The 20,870-nt window shown below is 30.2% G+C and overlaps 2 protein-coding genes across 2 annotated transcripts in view; one reads left to right on the top strand and one right to left on the bottom strand.

Moving 5' to 3' along the window:
* Positions 1-9,614, bottom strand: part of Exn (Ephexin) — a 46,051-nt gene extending 36,437 nt beyond the window's left edge. The window contains exon 1 of the mRNA XM_070645800.1: positions 9,125-9,614. The gene's annotated coding sequence lies outside the window, so the exon portion shown is untranslated. The remainder of the gene's footprint in view (positions 1-9,124) is intronic.
* A 4,706-nt stretch (positions 9,615-14,320) lies between these two features.
* Positions 14,321-20,414, top strand: Flo1 (flotillin-1). The gene is made up of 8 exons (XM_070645508.1): positions 14,321-14,476; positions 14,972-15,047; positions 15,141-15,267; positions 15,336-15,563; positions 16,582-17,052; positions 17,120-17,263; positions 17,331-17,495; positions 18,332-20,414. The coding sequence occupies exons 1-8, from the start codon at positions 14,425-14,427 to the stop codon at positions 18,347-18,349; spliced, it is 1,281 nt and encodes a 426-aa protein (XP_070501609.1). The 5' UTR covers positions 14,321-14,424; the 3' UTR covers positions 18,350-20,414.
* The last annotated feature ends 456 nt before the right edge of the window (positions 20,415-20,870 follow it).

The raw sequence follows: 20,870 nt of genomic DNA, 5'->3' as shown, positions 1-20,870 counted from the left end.
TAATATGTGCATGAAGTCGAGTGAAAAATTGATTGGAAGATATTTATTTAGGTTAGATAAGTCACGAACGCATTTGTAGACTGAAAAGAATTTAACAACAAACTGTTAAATTGGGTTTATCACAACCTTCAATAGTCAGATAAAATGTAGGCCAGCAATCATAGGACCAAAATTTAGAAACGTGAATCTAACTATAAACTGTAAGATCTGAGGCACTGAGTGATCGACATATCATATTCTTACATTGACCCATGCTCACTTTAGATGGTATTATTCATACTTATGAGACAAACTGAACACCAAATCACCCCACTTTAAATAAACACCCCAAAAAATGGGAAAGGAATTCACAAAAGTGATTTCCAAACAGTGATAAAGCAGAAATGCTCTTTCGACATTTCAATTTCATAATTTTTTTTTCTCATTACACGATAATCTTAATTTGTCTTCTTTCGACTATTTTTCATTCATAGTACAAAGTTGTTAAAGAGCTGAAAACAAATAATGTACTTCCTACAATCGATCAATCATTAAACTAAATCTTTTAGTCGGACAGTCATGCATAATTGTTGTTTTATGTAGATCATGAATATACATGAATCAACATTAAGAAGGAGTGGGTCTAATTTTACGGTTACTTTAATTTTCGTATATTTCACAAGCTTTTTCTCCTTTTGGCGGTTATTTTGGGCAAATGGAAGCTTGAATTTCATTAATAACAATCTCACATAATTTCTGTTGACTTTTGAATTCGTTTCAATTCAATATTGTACACGAAATGAGACTGTTTGGCATGTCAAAGGACATTGTCTATCAACTAAATTTGTCTATGTGAGGTCATGCTTTCGAATTTGTTTTGTAATGCTATACCTAAAAAGACATCGAACTTTTGAACATTTATTAATCATAATGTTCATGATCGCATGTCATAACTCACATCAATCATGTAAGTGATGAACGATAATGTGTGATAATCTTTGAATGAGTTTTGTAATATTTTGCGTAATCATATTCCTTTGTGATAGAGTGAATTGAACCTTTTGCTTTAAGAATTTTATTATAACTGATATTCTAAGACTTGTTGATAACCATGACTAAATGTAAGTTTTAATTGTTATGAATTTGTTCTGCCAAAATGGAAAAAAAAAATATGAAGCTTGAATAATTGTGATGGTTAAAAGTGTGAGAATTAAAAGCAAAAGCTTTTCCTGTAAGCTAATTGAAGTATAGAGCTTTCAAAGTTCGTTGCTTCATTTATCGATAAAATTAGATTGTTCCTATTAGAAAGATTATATTTGAGGAAGTTGAAGTCAATCAATGACTAATTAGCACTACCTTGAGTGTAAACTTACAATTAAAGAGAGTTAATTTAATTAAAGGGAAAAATTAGTGATTAAATTTTCAAACATTCCAAATGTAGAAATTATTCGTCAATTTACCATAAAATAGGATTAAGCACCTAACCCATAATCCAATTATGCCTAAAATATCTGTGACCTTCAAATCTATTTTAACATTTTACATAACTATCCCATGAAATTTAACATTGACACTCATCAAAAACTTTCGCTTCAACTGATTTTCTCAATGAATAAACAAACCCTAATCACAAAAATAAACAAATTACAAAAGTAGATAGAAAATAACCACATGCTATCAATGGTCAATTGAAGCCATTAATCGTATTAAGCCTGCACCCAACAACCGCTAAAACCTATTTTTAATTATACTTTTAATTACTTTCGATTTCATGTAAAATTTTTGATTTTCGCTTGACAATCAAACATCCTACGGCAAAACAGCAATGCTTATTACTGCATGACAATCACTCGAGGTGCCATTGAAAAAGGTTAGACAAAAAAAAATAGAATTTAGCTATGTTTGTAAAATTTTTCACATACTATGAAACATTCCATTCCATGAAAAGCAACAGTTCGTGTGTCAATTAAGGTGCAGTCGGCTATAGCGTTAATCAAATGTTTTAAAATGAATTCACAGACAGACATGCAAACGGAAGAAATTTATATCAAATATAATTAATGTGATATGTGAGAGGTGCGTAAATTTGAAAACTAGACAGTAATCAAGTGTGTGTACTACATTAATTATTGATGCGTTTTGTCTCATTTCATGAACGATCAAGTTCAATGGAAATGGTCTCGATATGTATGACGAGTATGACTTTCCCTCGGTGAAGTTCAAATATCCATGCACATGCACGTATTTGCGAAGAGATGATAATAAGATAAAATGAAGAGAAAAAAGCCGAATGCCGAGTAGCAATCAATCACAACCGGAAAAATTTTTATGTTATGTGATATGCTGTAACTTCCATAATTTTTTCAGCATCTCGTACACATAAAAGGTGATTTTACTCATTTTTTTCTGCATAATTGAATTTTTTAACGTAACAACTCCTGTCGATGTCTTTTTCGTTTTCGCGAACCTGTAATTCACATTTGGTAAGTCGCATGACCGCCACCAATCGAAAAACATCGATGACTTTTTAGTGAAAGTACATATACATGTGGTATTACAATGTTTTTATCGGCGAACAAAATGCGATTTAAAAATGCGGAAAAAGTTATTTAACAATTTTTTTTTCGGAATGAAGTTCATGATGAAGGTAAACAAAGCAAGAAAAAGATTTTTATGAGCGAATATGAAAAGAGCCATGCCGACTGAATTGATGGGCTTAATATCACGGAGGGGAATGAATCAAAATAATACAAAAAATCGAATGTGAAATTTCTTGATTTATTTTATTACGAAAAGGCTGTTTCGTGCAATGAATAAAGTGCATAGATATAATGTGATGAAAACAGATAGCTAGAGACAGCAGGTGATATAAAAAAAATATAGATTGATAGATCGGTACACATACTGATTGCATAAATAAATATTGTTTTACTTAACATTCCGAAATCAATTTGAAATTCATTGAATATCGATCAATCTGCAATCACTTTGGCTACAAGTACTCGTGGCATTTAAATGCAATAAGTTTCAAAACAATTTTTTAGCGAGATATTAACTTTCCATTTTCTCACACACCGCACAGTTTGTTGCTGAATCTGCGCTAAAACATGTGTCTTGAATATATTTCCTTAAATTTTTTAATAATGTCCACATATTCTGCCATTCCAGGCATGTCTACAATTTTCATACATCTGCTAGTTGTCAATGAACTATTTGGAAAATTGTCTACATTTAAATGGGAAGTCCGCCTATTTAATTAAATTTTTTCAATCATCATGCATTGATTTTAATCTTATTAAACTATTACACGTGCTTACATAAGTGATTATGCATTATTCTCGCATAAATATGCGGAAAATTTCAAATTATCCAAAATATTTGTCCACAAATTTCTATTTTTAATAACTTTGTTAAAGGAAATTATTCAATTTAACGCCAAGACAAAGAGCAAAATTCCATTTCAACCGGATGAATAGGTAAGAAGAATTTCAATGACTTTCATTTAGCACGACGGTATATCACATGTTAGGAAATCTCAGGTGTAAAAGATAAAATGTGCAACATGACTTATATCCACTCAATTTTTCTCTGCACCATAAATCATTCCGCTATAATTCAATTGATGCTTTTCAATTTTATTTCTCTTCCTCTCGACGCAGCGTGACAGTAACAAAGTGTTGATGATGATGATCATGAGCCAAAAACAGCCTCTTTTTTCTTTCTCAAAAATAATGAACAAATAACTTCCAAAATAAAGGAAGACAGTAATAGGGTGAAAGCATAATGTTGAATTGATACCATGACTAAGTAACAGTTAAGAAAAAAAAATCAATTATTCATATAAATGGCAAAAAGAGGCTTTTTTGTAGAGTATGACGAAATGTTTAAGTCACATTGGCGTGCTCATCATTTATCACATGCCATCAATCAAAGTTTTATCGCCAAAGAATTAACCAATTCACATTCATTTATTGTAATTTTATTATGCAATATATATATATTGTGGCTTATTACCATTAATTTATGAGCTAAAAATACTTGGCCGCACTTCAATGAGATTTAGTCTGGGTTGAGTGTGTAAGTATTAGGTGTGTATGTTTCATGTCTTTGAGGTTTGGTTCAATATTTAGCTTTATGAATCTGAAGCAATCTTGCATATCACATCGATTAACCTAGCTTTTTATGCTTTCACAATAGGCTTAATAGACTATAGCCTTCTTACAATTCTTCAATGATGATTAATCTTGAAGATTTTGGGCTTTTATTAGGCGCTTAGAATTTCATATAATCGCATTTCATTGTCTTATAAAAATGCTACGAGAGTAGGCTAATAGCTTCAAAATCAACCATCGACACAGCACTTAATCATGATCGATTTGTATCAAATAAACATTTATTAACTATATTTTTATTCGCTTAGCTGAGTAATATTCCATTATGCCAATAAAGTTTATGAGACCTTCAATAAACATTTTTATAGGAAATAAAGTTAAACTGTGAAAATTATTTAAACATATCTCACGAGAGTACTTTTGCTTACATCCATCTACCATTCAGTTCCAATAATGACGCTTAAGCATTTAATAATTATTGTAATTGTTTAATGAGTTAATGAATGGATAGACTCTCGCGAGAGTCTTTAATCGCTTGTTGTATTCAAACTGTGCAATTAAGCTTACTTACGATTCCAAACATCTGCTTTATTACTCTTGTTTCTTTACACTTTATGTGGATTATTTACAAACAAGCATACTTTTTACTCTTAATCTACTCTTTAAATGAGACCGAATTTGAATACAATACAGTGAATGAATGAGTAAGGAGATTAAGCGTGAAAATGCTAAAATTCATTGGAATTCTATTCTTGATCATTCAAGCTGCATTATTAACCGAATCTGAATCAGATTAAGAATATTGCCTTTTTCCATTTTGATTGTTGAAAGATTACAGTTTCAAAATCGGAATAATGCCTAACAAGCTATTGATCTTTCAAAGAGTATCAAAAGAGAATCGAATCGATTTTTTTACTCTACATAGCTCGGCAAGAACACACGGAGAACAGAAATATGAATCGTAGGCTTTATGAGATAAAAATACAGCATAATGCTTAAATTATTTGTAATTTGTAGTTTTTGAGTCACACAAGAGTAACATATGAGTATTAAATTGGATGCTGTAATTACGTTTTATATTACACTTAGGTCCTTCAATTACAGTTCTGAATATTTAAGTAATCATCCCCTTTGAACATCATTATAGTGTTAACATTACGAATATTTTAGAGTAATGAGTCATCAAGGCAAGCAATACTCATCTCAGATTTTCATCATGATGAATTTTAGTCATAAATCATCAAATCAAATTCTAAAGGAAATATAGCATGAGAAAAAATTCAATTTATTAGCCCTTTATCAATCCCTTAGAAAATAATCAGGCAAGCATCCAGAAATCATCTGTCAAATAAATTCTTTATACATAAAAGAGTTCAGATTTGAAAATATTGACAGTCTTTGTCATGCTTATTGATCTTTATAGACTTCAACTGAATCATCATTAAACAAGAATCAAGTGAAATAATCATTACAATGTAGGAAGAGCGCATTAAGTAAGAAAAACATCTGTCTTCATTTGTAAGTCGTGACATGTCATGATAATATAATTGCGGATATAAATGAAAAAGAAACATAATTGTTATTATCATAGCATAATCAGCTAAAAAATGCTTGGCATGTGCTTTGTATGTAAGTATTTATGTACGCCTAGCCTTTTGTTATTAAATTTTAATTATTGCATATTTAGTGAAATTTTTTTGTTGATTGCTTAATACCTTTATGTTACTTTCTCACGTTGAATGTGTCCAAATCTAGAGTTGAGAAATTTGCAAGGGGTCATTTAAAAGTGGGGACTACATTTCTAGCTCCTTCCTTAAATCTCGAAACGTGTAGATTGTTCAAAAAATATATTAAATTCCTTTTGGACAATTTTTGTCGTTTCCGAATTAATTTAAATGAAAATTCCCATCTAATAAAATTAGCAATTGCAATAAATTGCGGCAGTTAGTCAAAAGATCTGTTAATGAATTCATTGTTCAGTATAAAATATGCTAAATGTGCTCATAATGTTCTCTTGTTTTCCGACATCATGCGTTCGCTTCATTGACAAAAGAAGAATAATGATGAGAATAATAAGCTAATTTAAATGGGATGAGAAGAATCGCACAAAACGCTTTGTTTTCTTAAGAATTCTTGGAAATAAAAGATATATTAATACTGCTAAGTGTCTTCACGACACAGCATTTTCATATTTTTAATTAAATATTTATATACATGAAGAATGAATAATGCAAGATTTGCTTAATATTGACTCAATATCTTGTATTTTCCGTCTTCACCAACGTCATCAGCAGCGCTTATAGAAAGGCTATACATTTCGGATTTCGCATGTTTAAAATGATTTGATCTCAATACACGATATCGACACGGAATGAGAAAATGGAAATAATAAAATAGATTGTTAATAGGTGAGTCACACGTTTGTAGAATTATACATGAGATTTCTTCGTGGTGTCAAAGACTGAATTTAAGCTCCGATTTCAAAGCTGACAAAATAAGCTGATTGCAGCACTTTGTTCCCATCAATTAACCTGCTTTTAAGTACATTTGGAAATTTTTTCGATATCAAGAGGTACATAACGATCCTCTTGACTATCTTCAAGCTCAACATTCTCTTATCATTCAAAATTACCACAACACTTTTTTTTGAAACGATTTTTAAGTATCCTCATTTATCATCATTAAGATAAAAATTTTCGGAAATGAAATGAAATTAGCACTTGTTATACACCTCAAGAGAAGGACATGATTAATATCTACATATTTATGACATTACAACAAGGTGTAAAAGTTGAATGAATTTCATTCATGATCAAGTCCGGGTTTTGAGAGCTAATTTTCTGAAGGTCGTGGATGAATATTGTACATTCGCACGAAATTTTTAGGAGGATATTATTAAATTCTAATTTGCGACTCTTAGTGACTCTTAGACACTATCAAATAACATCAAAAAATTCACTGTCCATCAAGTGTTCTCAAAGTAATATTGATTGAATCGTCACTTATTTACGTGAACAAAATTGAATTTAAATTATGATGAATTGCCCTCAATTAGAAAATATTATTGAAAAATTTCTATAGTAACAAGAAGTTAGTCTTAGGCAAGCTTAGGGACCGTTCACTTATTACGTAATGCTCTTAGGAGGACGCTCAGTTAAAAGCATAACAAATCCTAAACGTGGTGACAAATTGTTTATTTCAAATGCCTTCCGTTTTGGTCATTAAATCAATTCGGAATCATATCATGTATATTTTTTAATTGATTATCAAACTGCATTAAAGATATTTTTTACATTTGTAAATAATATTAGAAAGTAGTTATGTGATAAATGAGCAAAAATGTGAATGATACATTCATTTATGACTCCGCCAACTAGTAATGCAATTTTGTCCAGGCAATTTCTGTTTGATTCATTAAATCAATGATTAATAAAGATTTCAACAATTTACATCAAATCCGGCGTTATTCCGGAGAAATCATAGATGTACAACCTTGGAACAGAATAAAACAAAAGCAATTCATGATCATTGTCAATTTCATATTCAAATGACAATTCTAGACAAAGTGATCATAAATCTTCCGCGTATCTCACAAATATTAAATTCATTCTTCCTCTAAATTCCTTTTTTTCTTGTTAGAGACAAGCCTTTATGAACAAACGTTTTTTGCTGTCTTTGTGAACAAAGACCTCAGCCTCTCAAAAAGTAACCGTCATTATGGTAAATGGCTGTGCATTTGTTGTTCAATTCCAACGGTATTATAAGTAAATAATTTTATTATTATTAGGAGTATTACATAGCATTAAGCATTATCTTAGAAAAATTCCATTCAAGAAATTCATATAATGACTTATGATTTTTTGATTATGTTCGAACAACAATTAAGTTATGGTAGAAAAGAAAGGAACTCCAAAAAGTTGAACTTCAGTCTCATTAAAAATGAAAATAAATTCAACAGCATAACCCGATGGCAAATCATCAATTTAATCCAAACAAAGGTATTATTAATGCTTTAATTCTTTCACTATAATACAGTGCCATACATCTGAAACATGTATTTTTTTAGCAGCATAATGGATGTAAAAGCACAAAGTTAATGCAATGACTTCCAGATATTACATTTCGTGGAGCACATTTTCTTCTGAAAATGAAATCTACGATAATCCATTCCAATATAAAAGAGGTATTAACAATTTACAACAACAAGACATCATGTTTGTAATAGCCCATGAAACCGCGCTGCTCCTTTCAGTTACAAAAATAAATTAATATTTGCATTTATACTTTCTTTTTTATTGGCAATGGCACTGTGCGATCATCGTATTTTTCACAATAATCATTATGTCTCTCGGTCAGCTTTTTTTGTGTGTGGTGGATCTTGCTGTTATCAACAATAATGTGAGGATTTTAAAGTTAAATTTATTTAATTACAGCTGTTAAGTGCACTACAAATTTCATTTTAAAAAGCTACGATTGGGGGATTTCTAAAAGCATGAAACGTTATTTATATCTAGTCCAAAGTTCATTTAGAGAGTTTCCTAGTTCCTAATACCATATTTTGCCCCAATTTCCATAAATCTCATTATGAGAATCTAAAAAATCTTTGACTTTTCAAGTCCAAATGTTAATTATCAATGTACACACGAAAAGAACTGAATACTTTCAAATTCATAACAGTTATGTTTTGGGTTTTTCCCATGACATTCGTGCTATATATATTTACTATTTACTACGCCGACGCAGAAAACGTCATAAAACACATTATCTCAAATTATTGGGAATGCACGCACTGTATATATTTACAGAACGAAGCATCAAGTGTCATGTGCTGTTCTGTGCTATCGCTAAAATGTTTCCGTTCTTATAATATGTTTATTCATAACAATATGAAAAATGATGGATGTCAGCATGTTTTGAGTATATAAATAATTCATATTACTGACTGCATTCAGTCATTTGATTGCAAAATTGAAAATAACTTAGACGGAAATGATATTTGCAGAGACTTTGAATTATCAAGCTGCGATACATACATTTTGACTTATTTATTTAACGGCTAATCCACAAATCCAAAGGTTTGGCTATTTTTCGGGGCTAATAATAGTTATTATAACTAGTTCAGGCTTATATACAACATATAATGAGTTTCTTCGCTTCTCTCTGTTTAGGTATGATTTGACACAATTTCACAAAACAGATTTTTTGTATAAACAAATTTTCTCCTTTTTTATGAATGGAAACTTCTTCACAACTAACAACTGTTCACTTCTATATTTTATTTACTATGTGATTTATTTTTTCAATTTTCACTTTTCTTTCATTTCATTATTTCACTTCTCATAAGAACTCGTAAGCACTTTGTATCATATAAAGTTTTAACAACTTTTATCAGGAATTTCTGGAAATTTCACTCTTTCTTTCTTTCACATTTCTCTTTTTTTTTACTCTTCAAAAAAAATCTTTTTCTTTTTTTTACTTTAAAAATATATAAAAAAAATCACTTCTTTCGGTTTAACACTGAATGAATGGGTAAGAAACAGTCATATAGACGGTATAGTAAGAAAAAAATATACACAATTTTTATACGAGAGCGAGAGAAAGATACCTTCTTTCCTCATTGACGAACGAAACTTAAATGTGACTCAGTATACAACTTGTATTCCACACACAATAAGTATGAATGTACGAACGAATGATGTGGAAATAACAAAGAGAAAAAAATATTAATACTTGAAAACTAGTTGATTGAGCTATCTTATTTTTTTAGCAGATCTAGCAATACAGTTGAGTAAATTATTTTTTATTCTAACGCATATTTATGGAAAATAATTTACCGGAAAAATGTCAGGAATTTGACTGGAAATTTCTAGCTTTTGTCATTAATTTTAACAATCATTTCTGGGTGCTAGAAGAAGAAGCTAAGTAAATTTACTGATAGCCGAAATTATTACAGCAAGACTTTAATAGAGTTGTAAAACGTGATAAAGTGAACATGCTTCGATAGACAGGACATGTTATTAAAAAGCTCCCTTAAGTAAGGTCTGAATATCTGATTTTGTGAGTAGTAAAAGGTCACGTGGTCGCCCAAAGAACTGATGGAAGGAAGATGTTGATCGAGAAAGACATCTGTAGGAGGCTAAAGTTCACAATTGATCTGTACGATTAATAATAAATAAGAAGTTAGTATGTAAAAGAATTGATCAATCATCAAAGATCCTGCCAGGATCTCATTAATAATTGCTTTCTTGCAAGGTAATCTTATGACACTACAAAGATTCAAATTCCTTAAAAGACGTCATTGCATTCCCAACAACAAAACCATTAAATATGTCCTTCATTCCTGCTTAAGATCGAGAATTCTTAACATCTAAAAAACCAATTATACTCTCCAAAAGATATCAGCAAAAAAATTTCAACAGAGGCAACCGGTCTTGGTAATGACATGTACACATATTAATGTAATGTAGTTAATAAAATAAACACCTATAAGATTTCATCATAAGACATGAATTTCAAGTAAACTGAATGGATTTTTAAAACTTTGAATTAAAAGTGAAACAATAGTTGTAAAAAAAAATTTCCCATCACACAAAGAACAAGCTATTGCAAGCACAATACACATATTATAAGTAAATAAATTCTTTAAATACAAGAAAATGCTTATGTAGTGATTGTATACAGCTCTATTTGTATATTTACTTTATCTAATTAAGAATTTTGTTTACACAACAAAAAAAATTAAATCACGACTTTATACATGCACATATCAGCGCGTGTCCTTAAACACTTTAATGCTTTACTTTTATGCATAAACTGTTTGTGTCTATTAAAGGTTATTCACAATGTCTTTCATCTCATTCACAACAGCACTATTTGAACTTTCTTCTTCTTTCTTCACTTGTTAAACGAATTTGTGCGAAAAAAGAGAAGCCAAGAGTGATTAATACCGTAAATGATTTGGCCTGAAGATACCGTTATGACTGACATTCCGTTTGAAGATTCAATCATGCTAAATGATCAGTCAGTCATGGAGTCAATGAGTCAGACGATGTGCTCAACAAGTATTGTAGATAATGATAGATTACGCTTATATCGAGGACATAGTCAGTTTCCTACAGATGTTTTATATTTACAGCAAGTTGTGTGATTAAATTACGAAGAATGTGTATTAGGTAGCTATTATCAGTGTAAATAGCAATTGTTGCAAGATAAATGTGAGTTATGTGACACTTTAAGTGCCTGGCTGTCTAATTTGAGGGTTTGATGACATCGTGACCGATAATTGTTGCCATTTAACACAAGTGCATTTGTAAGAAGAAAGTTGTCATATTTTGGACTAAAGACCTGGCTTTCTGATAACTCGAATTTTCTATTGAATACGATCCAAAATGCGCTAAATTAGTCTATTTAAGAAGGTATTATATTAGCTAAAATCGGAATCACATGTTCAAGCACGTCACGATCCACATATAAAGTCTACAATTTCAATATGATAATTTCTTTTAATTATGATATCATAAGTTTATTATGCATGCTCATTACTCATTATGCTAACAATAAATCAATTGATACACACATTTATGGAAGTGTATTCACCTCTTAGGAAAGACAATAAGACCGCAAAGTGTCGAATATACCGAAAACTTTCTCACTTTGCTCAACATCGCTAAATAGCTTAATGATCACGATTTAAATGAGGTTCATGTTTCACTAATGTTTTTAAACATATTTGTTAGCTATTTTGAGAAACCTTTCTTACATCTCTTGCGGATTTATTGGAAATTACGTTTCTTAACTATTTTGTTATTAATACGATTTATTATTATGAAATTTTAGAAATATTTCACCCATATGAAAGTCAATTTCATCGCTATTCCTTCTTCCTCCATTTTTTAACATGATCATAAAAAATAATTCAATGACTTTATGTTATGCATGTCATTTCTATGTGTTTATATTGAAATGAAGTAATTTGGTGCGAAAGTAAATTTGATATTTTTAGTCATTTATTTCAAGATAAATAGACAGACGGGGTATCATTTGGATAAATAGTCTTTCTACAGCTCTTCTTCAGGCTGTGATGTTCAAGGTGTGATTACTCATTGGGAGTTCCTCAATTCAATTGAAATCTTTTTTTAACAATTCCCTATGCCTTTCATTTCAAGAATGTTGGTGGTTAATATGCAATGGCTCTTAAGTTACTCATTGAAACGAATGAGGCGCCAGTTTATGAATCAATATTATAAAACTCACCCTGATCTCCTGCTCGTACCTTAAGAACACTTTTCAATTTCACTTCAGTAATATTATTTCACAACACATATTTCAATGTTTACTGTGATTACAAATAAATAAAGTTACCATTCCTGTCCACTGAGTGGCTCAATCAAAATACATCACTTCTTTTACTCTCCTCAATTTAAATCAAAAGACAACATGACTTTATGATCTTCCCAAAAATTATGATTATTGTGTGTGCCTCTTTCAATGAGCTTTCTCTACTTGTTAATTTTTGATTGTTTCGTATATTTCTCTTATTTAACTGCTAATGATGGTTTCCTTTCGAATCTCATGTCTTTTGTTTACACTTTATCGCAAACAGATCAAATAAGTTTAATGGTAAAGTCAGAAATATTACTTCATCGGTTTCTCCTAGTCTTTAATTGATATTCTTCTTCCTCATAGCTTATAACTATAGAGATGTTAAGGGTGTGATATGCTTATGACAGTGACGAGTGTACGGGCTAGTATGAAATGGCATAAATCATAATAAATTTCGCAATTGACTGAAATGATGTAAGACGAATGAATGGATTGTCCATTGATGAACATTGAGGGATTGTTCGGTCAATTTCTCATGTCATTTAGACAAGTCGTAATGTTTTGGTCTTGCAAATATTTCTTCCGTTTGAATTAATATTATTTAAGATAGAGTAGCTTATACCTTGAAGCCCTTAATAGTTCCATCAGTTAAGATAAAATGAGTCATTCAATCCTAAATTGGTAGCTTCGAATGCAGATTAAATTTCTTGCCTTTTCATCAAAGCACTTGACCTAATTTCTTACCCATCCATGACTGAAATATTAGTCCTTCCTTATTAACAATAATTATACAGTGGAATTTATAGTTTCTAGAAATTTAAGTCATTGCTGTAGTAAATTTTGATACCTCCTTATCTGAATGGTATTGCAATTATCAAAGTTATTTGTGCCTTAAAAGTCGATTTTCTGAAAGCTTTTACTTAATATTTGTGTCGTCGAACGAAAGGTAAACAAATATTTAAATATTCTACATAGTAAAACTCTTCATATACCTAATATGCGAAAAGTAATATCACATTGTAAGTATGTAGGTGTTAAAAAAATGTATTGTACTTTTTTCGTTGTTCTTTTACCGTTGAATTTATTTATTTACGTTTGACTCGAATCTTGATATTTCTCATATATGTAAGGTAGTAAAGAAGTTAATACAAAAGTGCTAAATGGAATGTATTAATTGATGGTTCTTTTATTAAATTTGTGAATGCCTTAAAAATATTTATTTATTATTTGTTGGGTGTTTTACAAACAATTGAATCAATAGGAACTTCTGACAATATCAAATAACAGCTACAATAGTCATGATATGAAGTAATGAACATTTTAAGAATTTTAAAGTATATTTTTAAAAATAATCGTATGATGTCTTAATCATGAACATAATCAAATTTGACGCAAGTAGTTGTTGACGAAAACTTGAAGATAATTAGTAATCGACTAGGATACATTCCAAGTCCCATAGCCATGTAATAACACCGACTTTGCGATCGAGTTTTCCAAAAGTAAGGGAGATTAGATCGGTCACACTTTAAGGAAGCATGCAGGAGACATGGCAAACAGAGTGTTGGCAGAAGAAAAATCTTTTGGTATACAACCGTAGAGCAACAACAAATAGAAACAGGCAGAAATAACCATTTGGTATTTCAGTTGGTTCTCGTCGATAAAAATAACGGACAAATAAAATTTGAAAAACTATAAAAATCTAGTACGACGCGCGTTCAATATTCAAGTGCATTTTTCTCGCTCAATTCTTAATTATATTAACTAATATTTGTAGAATGTAAACTTTATTTGATTTCACGCAGGTACAAAATATTCCACATTAAATCGAATCTTAAATTTTTAAATCATCAACGTTCAAAATAATTTCAAAAATACAACTGTGTTTACTGATAAAATTCCAAAAGTTAGTTGCCCCTCAGATATTATTTTTCATCGACTCCTCGAAGGAATTTAATTATTTAATTTAAAAGTAATACAAGTGTTCTAATTACGCAAATTACAATACGTAAAGATGGTGTGGGGATTTCAAACGTGTGGACCTAACGAAGCATTAGTAGTTTCAGGTAGGTTCCAAATTGACGAGAATCCAGCGCCATAAAGTCGCCATAAAAAATCGATATTTTTATTAGATGCTTGGATGTCATATATTGTCATTAATTTGCAAGAATACCATTACTGTAAACAACAAATGTTGAATAGATTAAATAATCTTCCGAAAGAAGAACAATCATCCACTCTATCTTATCGAATTAGTGTTTTATGGTGAAATACTGTGCTCACAGATACGTGTGTATTTAATTAATAATGAGTGTATCACTAACACACATTAAGGCGGCGACCAACCTTATTCTATTGATTCGCGGATGATAATTTGATGATTTAAATAGAACTCTATGGATAAATTGACCTCTATAAAAACGAGCTTTTTAATTTTGAACTTTATGGTGTCAATTATGCTTGTTCAATTAATATTTAAATTATAAAAATTCGTTTTTTACGAATTCAATTTATTAAATTAATAAATTCATGTTCCTATGTAATACATTTTATTTTTTCAGGATGTTGTCACATGAAGCCTCTCCTTGTACCGGGAGGCAGAGCTTTTGTTTGGCCTGCAGTTCAACGTGTCCAGCGGTATGTTACAGATTTTCTTTTCATACTCACATCAATAATTCATATCACTTCAACTAATGGATATATCTTTCTGTTTTGTAAATTAAATTATAGAATCTCTCTGAACACGATGACATTGCAAGTAGAATCTCCGACTGTATATACTTCACAAGGCGTACCCATTAGTGTAACAGGCATAGCGCAAGTAAAGATTCAAGGTCAAAATGAAGATATGCTCTTGGTGCGTATAGATCTGTTTTTTCTTAGTTCCATAAAAAAACTTTTTCTCATTATTGGCTATTTTTGTAGACTGCGTGCGAGCAATTTTTGGGAAAATCAGAATCTGAAATCCAGCACATTGCTTTGGTGACACTAGAAGGTCATCAACGTGCCATAATGGGTTCGATGACGGTCGAGGAGATCTACAAAGATCGCAAAAAGTTCTCAAAACAGGTTTTCGAAGTTGCCTCATCAGATCTTGTTAACATGGGAATCACTGTCGTTTCATACACATTAAAGGATATCCGTGACGAAGAGGTATGTCTTTTAGTTCCATAAATACGATTACTAACATTTTTTAATTATTACTAACATCCAACAGAACATAAATTGAATGAAAATAAATTTTTTATTGTCATTTACATTCTTTATTATATCCTTTCCCTCAATTTTTATGTCCTTATTCCTATCAAAAATTTATATGTTGATCAATACCAAAAGTTGTTAACTGGATATTCCCTAATCTTTAATTAACAACTCATTACTTCCCATTCAATAATATCTTTAGTGAGAGAATTAGTGACTTATCATTATGTTTATCATTATTGCTAAAAACTTATCAAATATTATATTTCCTTAATTAATAATTACATTATGCCACCCTTTGATTTTGTCATCATAGGGTGCAAAGGTATGTTTTTATCCTTACAATATAAATTTCTAACAGTATCATTATTTCTATTGTTGTTATTAGTTAATTTCCTTTTTATTTCTATCATACTTCTATGAACACACATGATACACACCATACACAAGACTATCTCTATCTATTTTATTAAAGATATTTTGATGTTTCGCTTTAGTTACTCTGTATCTCATTGTATATCCTTTAAGGAAAGCTTCTTCTTTTGTTTGAGTGTCACATTGTGATCATACAAAAACTCTAAACACAAAATTCACATTTTATAGATTTTTATTAAATATTCATGACACACATAATAAAAGCCAGAGTTAGGCGTTTGCTATCGGTCAATTAACAGTTTTTCTAAATTTGAATCTTTCATAATTCGGTTTTTGAACTTTAAGTTCAAAAATAAATTTGAAAATTTTGTGTAACGTTTATTGGATCCTGTTAATGCCCAACTCTGATTTCAATAAAAACACATCATGTCATCATCATGCACGTTTTAAAAGAAAACAAAAAGGCAATGTAGATACACAAATGAAAAAAAAATCGTCTATTTATTGTTGAATCACTGAGTGTAGCGTGCAGTGGATTAGAAATACAGAAAATGTCATTCAACCTTCTTTTATTGTTTCAAAAATTACTTTTTAGGGATACTTAAAATCACTTGGTATGGCTAGAACGGCAGAAGTAAAGAGAGATGCTCGCATTGGTGAGGCTGAAGCACGATGTGATGCCACAATTAAAGAAGCAATTGCCGAAGAACAGAGAATGGCTGCAAGATTCCTCAACGATACAGACATCGCCAAAGCACAACGTGACTTTGAGATAAAGAAAGCTGCATACGATGTCGAAGTTCAAACGAAGAAAGCAGAAGCTGAGATGGCCTATGAATTACAAGCTGCCAAAACAAAACAAAGAATTAAGGAAGAACAAATGCAAGTCAAAGTTATTGAACGTACACAAGAAATTCAAGTTCAACAACAAGAAATGTTGAGACGTGAAAGAGAATTGGAAGCAACTGTTCGACGACCAGCTGAGGCTGAGAAATTCCGACTTGAAAAATTAGCAGAGGCCAATAAGAATCGTGTTATCTTAGAAGCCGAAGCAGAAGCTGAATCTGTAAGATAATTGTGCTAATTTCTTGAATTAATTATTTCTAATTTTCATGTGTATTAATAATTAACAGATCAAAATTCGCGGAGAAGCAGAATCATTCGCAATTCATGCCAAAGCAAAGGCCGAAGCCGAACAAATGGCTAAAAAAGCTGAAGCATACAAAGAATACCGCGAAGCTGCCATGATTGAAATGTTGCTTGATACATTGCCTAAAGTAATTATTATTTTTACAATTTCGTTTCAATTCATAATTATTAAACTCTAATTTCTCCTATTTTTAGGTTGCTGCTGAAGTTGCTGCACCATTATCTCAGACCAAAAAGATTACAATGGTATCAAGCGGTAACAGTGAAGTTGGTGCATCTAAATTGACAGGCGAAGTTTTGTCGATTGTCGGAAAGATCCCAGAACTTGTTAAGCAAATGACCAACATTGACATTTCTAGGGTAAATCAAAACCATAAATACATCTAAAAATAACAATCATAAAACCACACACACTGTACATTATTAACACGCAAAGTCCATTATCAATTTTATTTATTCTTTTAAACTTAATACTTTTTATTTCTGACTTGGTAGATGTTTTAATTTGAAGATTTAGTGCAACTTTTTCTAAGAAAATTGAGTGAAAAGTGTTCATTAACATAAAGAAATGAATTAAATGTGTGATAACTAAAACAATATCCTCGTTCATGATCGATAAGCTTTACTAACATTTTAATCTAATGTAACATAAATGAAAATTCTCACATAACTCTTCATATAATACATTTCATTAGCACAAATGAAAAAAAAAGTTTAGTCAGTGGCAAAATTCGTTTTATTTCCTCATCTAAAAATAGATTACAACATAGTCGTAGCTGATTAAATGTGTTTTTAGTTTTTATAACCAATTTTTGTAATAGAATTAACATCATATTAGTTGCTAGGGTAGAAACGTGGCAATCCAATTGCCATAAATTACAGGACATTAATATTAAAGTAAAGCTTGATTCTAGTCATAAAAATTTAACAAATTTGGAAAATTTGAATTTTCCTAAAAAATTTCCTTATTTGAATTTGAGAAAGCCGTTAAAATTGAAAATTTTCCTAATACCATTATGTCTAAATCTGCATGAACAATAATGAAGTGTGCCAAAGATACTCAGTTTAGTAACCATTATCAGTAAATGCTTGACAATCCTTAGCTCATCATTATTCATTCCTAATTTTATGACTAAATGAGAAAATTATTTATTTAATTTTTTTTTCTTTTTCTGTATTTTATTTTTCATCTATAGTCTGTGCATGCTGGCTAAATAAGTGGTAACGATGATAATGAAATACAGTCTACCATTCACAATTGTGTGTAGTAAATGGTAGACCAAAACAAATATTTTCTTTCCGTTTTTTCAAACAATTTTGTGTAAAGATTTGTGTCTTTTAAAAAACATTAAAATATTGTTAAGGTGAGTCATCGATGAGAAGAGGAAAATTAATGATCGACTTGTGTTTTTCATTAAAAACTACCGCACTTACATACAAAATATATAATTAATTGATATTAAATTGCACTAACTAGTTTTTCATGATTTTTAATACTTAAAAGATTTATTTTTCGTGCAATTTTTCTTATCATTTTTTTAATTATTTTACATTGTTAAAATTAAGGCAGGCTCATTAAGCCCGTCTTAATTAAAATCAATTTTTTTTTTTTTTGTTATTCGTTCAAAAATTTATGTTATTTAATTAAAGTTCATACAATAATGTAAACGTAACATTCATAAAATTATTGCATTTTATTTTTCAACACTAACAGATTTACAGATGATTGTGAGGAACAACTATAACATTATGTCTTACAACTTTGTTTAAGTACTTTTAATTAATATAAATTTAACGTAATATAAAGCGGGTATACGTTTTTTTACGTAATGCCAAACGCATGTACGTATTTTAACGTAATGCGAAACGCATGGACGTATTTTTACGAAATCTTAATCTTACGTAACGTATTAATAATTATGTTCGTATTTTAGCATAACGTTAAACTAACGTACGTATTTCACGTAAAAGTATTTAAGTAAGGAAGTGACCGATCAAATATTATTAACATTCACTTTTGTAAACCAAATATGCATTTAACAAATAAATAAAAAGTACCCATATGACCCAATAATGACTAGCTCATTATTTATTCAAAGCATACAAAAATAAACTTTGAACATTAAACGAATATTTTTCTCTGGAGGTAACATGACCTTTGACAATATTTAAGAACCAAACAATGAATGTGAGTAATGAGCCATTTATAAGCACTTATCGACCGTAATTCACACCAAACAAAATTCCTGTATTTTACTCAGTACATTATATCGTAACCCCTTGACCATTTGAATGGATATTATTGTCTTTTCCAGTGTGAAAAGTAAATTGTGAACTGTCTCTGGTCTATTTCGATACTTAGTATTCCAACAACATCATAATTGCTAAAAATCATTTCCAAAGACTGATTTCATACCGAAAACTGTCATCATATAGCTTTGTCTCACCGGAAATTTTCACTTTTCACTGGAACTTACAATGCGGAAAAATTGTCTTATTTCAAGGTCGTCTGTGTTTATATTTTATGCTTTTGTTGTCAAGGTCATGTACCAGAATTTATATTCAATGATTGACGTACGTCCCAGTTCGTCCCACACAAAAGGACCAAATGTACTCTCATAATGTCTAGTATTATACCATAGTTTGTAATTGAACCAAAGAAGAAAAACATTCAAGATAGCAAAAGAGTTCCTTCGATTGCTTAATTGAATTGGACATCAAGAAACTCACAATCATCTATAAGTCAATACACGTATACACCAGAAAACCTACAAATAACTTAATTATCGTTTCCTTGAATCTCTTTGCTGCCACTACTTTCAAAATAAAATAAGATATTATACAAACTAGACTCAAGGGGGTAATATGAGGATCTAAGAATATAAATGTTCATGATACCCCCTTGGTAAATAAATTTTTTACAATGGAAAACCAAAAATATATTTTCACAAATGATAAGCACAGCATTTTCTAATTACCTATGAATGAGATGTAAGGAAGTAAAACTAATATTATTAATCCCTACCCTATACATAATATACTTTTTATTAATTTTTAATTAACCCACTTAATCCAAATTATTGATGAAAAAAAAATTAAATTAATTGAGCTAGAAAAATTCTGTCCATGTTTGTATTTGCCATTTCCAAATTGGATGCGATGAAATTTCTGTTGTCGTGTATAAAAAAATGTTTGAGAACAAAAAAAAGATTAAAAAATATTTTCTGTATCTGACGAGTAATCCTTAATAAAAGTGAAAAACATGTATTTACAAATGGATGGTCAAGTGTTACTTTAATTTATTTCCAGCTTACGACTGTTCATTCTTATCTTTCAGCTTTTGAACATGGTGTCAACTGAAAATGGAAATTAAGTTGGTCTCTGATGAATTTTCAATATCTAAAGTGAATGCTTCTGTAGCATTGAAATTGTGGATAGTTTTAAGAAGCACAATGATCGCTTAGCACTTTATCCCAATTTTCAATGGCTATGATATCTGTGACTGATCCACGCTAATATTTACTCAACTGAATTTGTGTACATAGCTGAAAACTTCAATTTGCATTTGTGAATTGATTGATATTTCCAATATTAAGGTACAAATTTTATTGATGCAAGACAACTTTGGAACCTGAAAATTTCAAAACAAGCACAATTTTTTATTTTTACAGATTTTTTATTAAACGTTTTAATTTTTTTATATCAAATATAGAATTTTACTTCTTTTTTATATCA

Source organism: Chironomus tepperi, unplaced genomic scaffold, assembly GCF_022539635.2.
Source record: "Chironomus tepperi strain 1889 unplaced genomic scaffold, CSIRO-AGI_Ctep_v1 contig_354, whole genome shotgun sequence".
NCBI classification, from domain to species: domain Eukaryota; kingdom Metazoa; phylum Arthropoda; class Insecta; order Diptera; family Chironomidae; genus Chironomus; species Chironomus tepperi.
This window is presented reverse-complemented; position numbering and strand designations above follow the sequence as displayed.